Source organism: Pteropus alecto, unplaced genomic scaffold (genome assembly GCF_000325575.1).
Source record: "Pteropus alecto unplaced genomic scaffold, ASM32557v1 scaffold7, whole genome shotgun sequence".
In the NCBI taxonomy this organism is placed as follows: Eukaryota; Metazoa; Chordata; class Mammalia; order Chiroptera; family Pteropodidae; genus Pteropus; species Pteropus alecto.
The window spans coordinates 59324853-59331474 of record NW_006494614.1 but is presented as its reverse complement, the minus strand read 5'-3'; the positions used below and the strand labels follow the sequence as shown (position 1 = coordinate 59331474).

Genomic DNA, 6622 nt, shown 5'->3' with positions numbered 1-6622 from the left:
AAGAAGAGAGAAGAGAGGTTTGGTATCTAAAGATCATAAAAAATACAAATTTTGTGCGTGTTTTACCAAATCGGGCATGCTCTCCAGAATGCTCAGGATCTCTGGATCACTCAGCTTATTGTGGGAAAGGTCAAGGACGCAAAGTTTTAAACACTCCTTTAGATGCTGAATGTCTTCCACGGTCTCTAAGTGATTGTGGGCTATCTGGAGCGTGTTCAGGACTGGCAGACAGGCTGGAAGATGAAGTCAGCAGAAGTAAGCAACAAAGAAAGGCATCAAAATGTTTCTTGCCCGTAATTTAAAATTTTAGAACCTCCCCCAGGGGAAAGTGTTGGGCATAATGACATTTAGAAAGACCCCTCGTGCGGCATTCTCACAGAGGTTTTCAATGGTCTTGATGTAATTGTTGCTGAGGTTAAGAGCATCCAATTTCTGCAGAGTTTCTAGGTTCTCAATTTTATGAAGCAAGTTCACTTGCAAGAAGAGGCAACGCAATTCGGTTTGGGCCTCCAGGTTCTCGATTTTCTGTATTCCATTGCACTCCAGCCAGAGACAACGCAGCCCCGTGTACTCTTCTAAGTTCTCGATGCGATCGAAACCTGGCAAGAAGAAGAGGGTGTCAATTAAGCTCCTCCATGCACATAAGAGAGACAGGGGTCACTCGGGTTTTTGCCTACCTGCCTAGCATCCACACCTTCCTCTGGTGACAGTACTGCCACTTTTCCTTGAGGAACCTCCTCTCTGATAACTACCCCATGGCTCTCAGAGTCACAATGATTCATTCTGGATTGGTCATGCTGAGCCAAGTGGAGGCCAACTTAGATGAATCCTGGAGAGTATGGTTAGCTCCATTGGAAAAAAGGCAGTCTTTCTGCGTCAGTGGCCAGTCTGGCAAGGGACAGCTTAGCACTGCAGCGGCCACCTTCCCTTCGTGGTCGAGAGTGAATGGACGTGAGGGGTGACCCTCCTGAAATGAATTAGAGGAAACCAGGGCGAAGAAAAGGAGAGAGACAGCTTTGCGAAAATACATTATGAGCGCTGGGTGCCGCGTCCTCTTTCTACCCTACTGTGTGACAAGGTCCGGAGATGGGGACAGAGGCTTCAAGGAATGCATCGTCAAGAACGAGGACGTGGCATGTGTTTAGGGATAATTGGTTTCATAGGAACGATCTTATTAATAGGGGGAATTTGGGTAGCACAAATTCTAGTACGTGTAAATGCTGTACAAATGGATTTCCTCAAAATTGCCTCAAAATTGGCTCTGAGGAAAAAATAGTAAATTCCCCACGTATGGAATCAGCTCGAGTCACCCTGTGATGTGTCCAGAATGCATAAACCCTTTATTTGAAAAATTATTAAGAGAAATTCCTTTTGACGCGCCTCTTAAAGATGTTATGAATAAATTATAACAAGCTGAATTACTAGAACCAGTTTATACTCCTGTTCCCATGCAGTTAGTAGAAAAATTAGTAAAGGATAAGAAATTTACTCATAAGCCTGTGCCTACTATAGAAGGGCCTCCTTTTGTGGCCTAGTGGATAAATAGAAAACTCTGGTATCCACCTAGGGGGGCTAATAGTATGAAAAGATTACCTGATCTTCCTTTGTCTTATTCAGAAGCTTATAATAAAGATAGTATACATGTAGTGAATAAAGATAGAATTCATGTGCCTTATAGTAGTTTAAGTTTCATAGAAAGGCTGGCTAGGTCGGGATCTCCTTGGTGCTTAAAAACAAAGGAACTGAAACTTAGCTTATGAAAGCAGCTTTGTAAAACTGATTTTTATAAATATTTTCCTCATTACTGCACCAAGGAAACTTTTGAACAGCTATGAGAAAGGTTCAGCTTGAACTTTAGATATAGTATAAATCAAATAGCATTTAAAAGATTTCTTCAGGCAGAAAGAAGAACAATGTCTGCCCACAAGCCAATGCTTGCTGTTATGAATACATCTATCTATCACCTTTACTTAAATCAAACTGTATCTTACGTAATAGATATAAGAATTAAAAGTTTAGATTGTTCCATCAGGTAGTTCTGTTCTAATGATTGAGAGAAAAATGTACTAGTTAATCATGAATATTAATAATAATATACTCTATAAGATTTTCTGCTTCGCCTAACCACAGAAATTTAACTCCCTGCTACCTTAACCACCAAGTATAATCAAATGCCAAAATAAAAAGTATAAAAGTTGTACTCAAATCACAATAAAACGGAACAGTGTCACATCGCCTCTGAGTTGTGTAGTCGACTGTCTCCCGCGCCGACGCCTTGCCCACCTTCGGGGCCCCCTGGATCTGTCGTGGCTGGACCGCGGCAGCTGGGATCCAGCAGAGCCTGAAGCTAATACAAACTGCAGGTCTTCTTTTGTTTTTCAGTTTTATAAGCCAAATTGAAGGTTAGGAAAATAAACAATTGACAGTTTGACTGCAACCTCTCTAGAGACTCTGAGCCAAAACCACCCAGCTAAGGCATTTCCAGATTCCTGGCCCTCAGAAACAGTATGAGATGACAAATTTGTTTTAAGTTGCTAAGTTTGGAGATAAGATCTTCCACAGCAGTTTATAACATGGGCACATCTCTCTCCTTGTTCTACCTCTTTGACTCTTTCTACTGGTCTAACCTACTGCGTCTTCTTCTCCCCACCTCTTAGGATCTGCCCTCCTAAGTCATCTTATCACTACTATACCTGGACATTGGATGGAGAATTTTGGAGGGAACAACATGGAGGTGAGGAGACCAGCTAGGAGTCGTTCAAATCATTAAGGTATTTGTGGTGCTGGACCTCCTCACAGTGGTTGTCCTATCCTCTAGGACAGTAGTCTCCAACCCTTTTGTTACCAGGGACCAGAGCTCCTATGAGAACTTAATGCCTAATGATCTAAAGTGGAGCTGAGATGGTGATGCTAGCACTGGGGAGCGGCTGCAAACAGAGATGAAGCTTCGCTCACTTGCCTGCCACTCATCTCCTGCTGTGTGGCCCGGTTCCTAACAGGCCACGGACCAGTACTGGTCTGTGGCCCGGGGGGTTGGGGACACCTGCTCCAGGACACCAAAGGCATCTTTATTATATCCACCTCTGTGTCTCTAGCACTGAGTACAGTGCCAGGCATACAGAAGGCCCTCAGTAAATATTTACTTAAATAAACAAATGAACATGCGGAGGATTGATGAGGCAGGTGGGCCATACTCAGTTCAACTCAGACTGGGCGCTATTCTCTTTTTCATTGAGAGAAATAGCCCTGTCTGTGAACCTGAACTTTTATATGTGAATACCGGACACCAACTCGGAGCCCTTGGATGCCACTGTTCATACTTCTCCATTTTAGAGGCATCGCATGACCCTTGCTCTTTGTTTTCCACGCCAGTTTTCAATCCTTTACAACATATCCCTCCCAAGCCCAAAGCATTCACAACTAGCTTCTGGCTCAAAAAATTAGTAAGTCTTTGGAAAACTTAAACAAAAGTAACAATGTGTTTCCCTTTACAAACTCGAGTCAAGTAAGACTTTTTCTTTAAAGTGATATTGTTGCTTTTCTATAAATCTCCGCTAAACTCTGATTCTATTGTAATATAATTTGAGAACTCCAGATGATCCATGCAAGCAATTTCTTTACACCACCAGAATCTTTCCACCTGATATGAGACATCTCTTCCAGATCCTTACCTTTAAAATGTAAATACAGCGTATCATTCAATGCTGGGGTAATATAAAGCTTGTGTTGCTTGCAGAGTTTTTGCAGGAATCTTTTAGTCATTCTGTTAAATGGAAAACATGAACAAGACATTTATTTGTCGGTTCTAAAATATATTCCAAAAATTCTTCACCATATCTATTCCTTCCCAAAATTCCACAACATCTTATATGCCTTTAACTTCTTCATTTTTTATTTTTTATAGCTTTCAGGGCCGCATCTAATATTATTACTTTCAGCATTCTTAAAAATTGCAAGGCATGTTCTAACAAAAATACTTTTAATAGTGTCATGTCATCAAGAACTACTGGTGTTTCTCTTTCCAGGTTTTACATTAAAGTTTGATACATTGTGGTTAGTTGTGCCACAGAGGCAGTGCCATCCTGACTCCACTGCTACAGACACTGGGCTGACTATTTAATCTGCATGAACCTCAATTTCCTTATCTGTTGAAGGGGTGATTACACCATCTACCCTACTCGGTCAATGTGTACTATAACTGGCAGCACCATACCCACATACCTGGGGCTATGATTTTCCTTGTCATCTCTGTGGTGTTCTAAACAACCATCTGACCTGCTATCACCACTCTGTTTCTGCTCGCTTTGGTAGGATGTGTCAGAAGGATGCGCACATTTTTCCTTAGGATTATTAATTTCTGTAAAATAAGAGGTTGGTTCTATGGAGATCAAAATATGTGTTAAAAATTTCCAATTTCAACTTCACAACTATTCAATTTTAGAACAGAAGTACTCTTTAAATGTATAGAACAGAAGTACTCTTTAAATGTATAACAGTTTTTAAAACACACTGATAAGGACTATGGAAATTTCACTTTTGGATAGATCCTCTATAAAAGTTCTTGTGCAAGCACACAGGAGATGTGTAGATTCATTTCTGTTACATTATTTGTAACAGCCCAAAACTCTTAACAGTGCAAATGTCCATCCATAGGAACTAGTTAAATAAAAACAATGGATTATTATGCTGTCTTTGAAAAGAATGCACTGGAGCTACATCGGCAATATGGCAAGTTCTCAGAAACATACTTAGAGTTGAAAAAAGCAAGTTTCATAATAAGCACAGGATACTAAATACATGTACTAAAAACACACAAACCAATACTATGCATTGTATAAGGACATTGTGTGTGTGTGTGTGTGTGTGTGTGTGTGTGTGTGTGTGTGTGTGTGTGTGTAGAGAGAGAGAGAGAGAGAGAGAGGTGATGGAAAGGATCCATACAAAATTCTGGAGAAGGGGATGAGACTAGAAATGGAGGGGCAAGGGAAGGAATGTCAAATTTATCTGAAATGTTTTCTTTCTTTAATTACAAAATACTTCAATATGATAAAAATGTTAATCATTTTCAGTTCTTAGTGGTGATACATGGGTGTTTGTTATAACCTATGTTCTTTTTAAAGTTCTCAAAAGAAAAAAACATACAAAAAGAAACAAAAATGGTGGAAATAAATACATTCAAATGCACTTAATTTTTTTAAAGGTCGATCAAAATTGGCTAATTCAAATGCCCTTTATCTTAAAGGTCACTGGCTTCTGCTCTATGTGTTTGTGTGATCTGCGGAAGGAGACTAAACGCTTCCTGTGTGCCACTGTTCTTATGCTTCCCCACTTCCCTCTGCATACAATGCCCAGCCACAAGAGATACCAGATAAAGGTTTGTGAAATAAAGAATAGGTGCTCAATATACATAATAATCGATTGATTATATCATTAACAAGAGCTAGCATTTGTTAATACCCCACTGTATGCCAGAAATTTTAATTAGCCCTGTATAATTATCCCTGCTTGCAGGTAAGGAGACTGCCTCACAGAGAGGTTAAGCTTTGGGCCAGCGGCCATAAAGCTGGCAAGTTGCAGAGCTGCAATTTGAACCCAGTGTGAGTGGCTTTCCACAGAGCAACATGGCTTCCCTACAGCTCCTCATACAGGGCTTGTCTGGACAGTCGATGCCCCAAAAAAACGAAACACAAATGAGCTACTAGCTGATTTAGTCACTAAAATGTTTCCCTTAGGGACCCAAGCCAAATGGGAGCAGAGGCTGAAGCCTGTCTTCTATGACCATTCTGGGAAACTGTGGCGAGGAGTTGCCTGCTGACCCCAGAATCACCAGCTCCTCATTCACTCTCTCTATCATGGGTCAAGGCATTGCACTGGACACTGTGAATTCAATGAGGATATCCTTCCCTGACATCTTTTGATCTTACTCGATGATAGCAATAAAGGGATACATTCAAAACAAAAATATTGGGCAGAGAGAGAATGGTGTTGGGTAATGGCTTGGGCTCCAGAGTCAGACTGTTCAAGCATGAGTCTCTCTTCTGTCATCGACTGGCTGAGGTTAATCTTTTTGGAGCAATTTCTGAAATGGGAAGAGGAGTGTCTACCGCACAGGGAGGGTGTGTGGCTCAAATGCCGCGAGAGCTTGGCAGGCATCCTTTAATAATTGTGGGCCTCTAATGCTGCCATTATTATTATTGTTGTTGTTGTTGTTGGCTGTGAAGATCAGATAGGTGGTGTTGGGCTCAGCCTGTCACCCCCCTCGCCTCCCTGGGGCGGCGGTCGGCACCTTCCTTGCGGTCCCCTTGGCCTGCGTCCCCGCGGTCACCCTCAGACTCCTCCACGCCCTGCTCCACGCCCGGCTCCTGAGCGCAGTCCTGCTCTTCTCCTCCGTCAGCCGCAGGCTCCAAGGCCTCGGGGTGCATGTTTACTCCGGAAACACCGAACACCTGTAGCAGTGGGGAGACCCGTTGAGCGGGGTCGCTATGGCGTTCAGCCGCGCCTCACTTTCATTTACCGCCGGCCACTCCAGCCAGGGTCTTCGGCAGTCCAACGCTTCCCTGATCTCCACGGCAACCGCCGCGCAGGCGCACTTAGGCAGGCCCGCGCGTCTGGACGCCTGGGG

General features: G+C 42.6%; 1 protein-coding gene across 2 annotated transcripts in view; it reads right to left on the bottom strand.

The window, feature by feature from the left end:
• DNAAF1 (dynein axonemal assembly factor 1) overlaps positions 1-6569 on the bottom strand; it is a 22555-nt gene extending 15986 nt beyond the window's left edge. For both annotated transcript variants that reach the window (XM_025042759.1, XM_006926718.3), the window contains exons 1-5: positions 6287-6569; positions 4222-4357; positions 3672-3763; positions 378-599; positions 67-233 (exon numbers count right to left, since the gene is read on the bottom strand). In XM_025042759.1, coding sequence (XP_024898527.1) covers positions 67-233; positions 378-599; positions 3672-3763; positions 4222-4357; positions 6287-6422 — 753 coding nt within the window. In that variant the 5' untranslated portion in view covers positions 6423-6569. The remainder of the gene's footprint in view (positions 1-66; positions 234-377; positions 600-3671; positions 3764-4221; positions 4358-6286) is intronic.
• Positions 6570-6622: the final 53 nt, after the last annotated feature.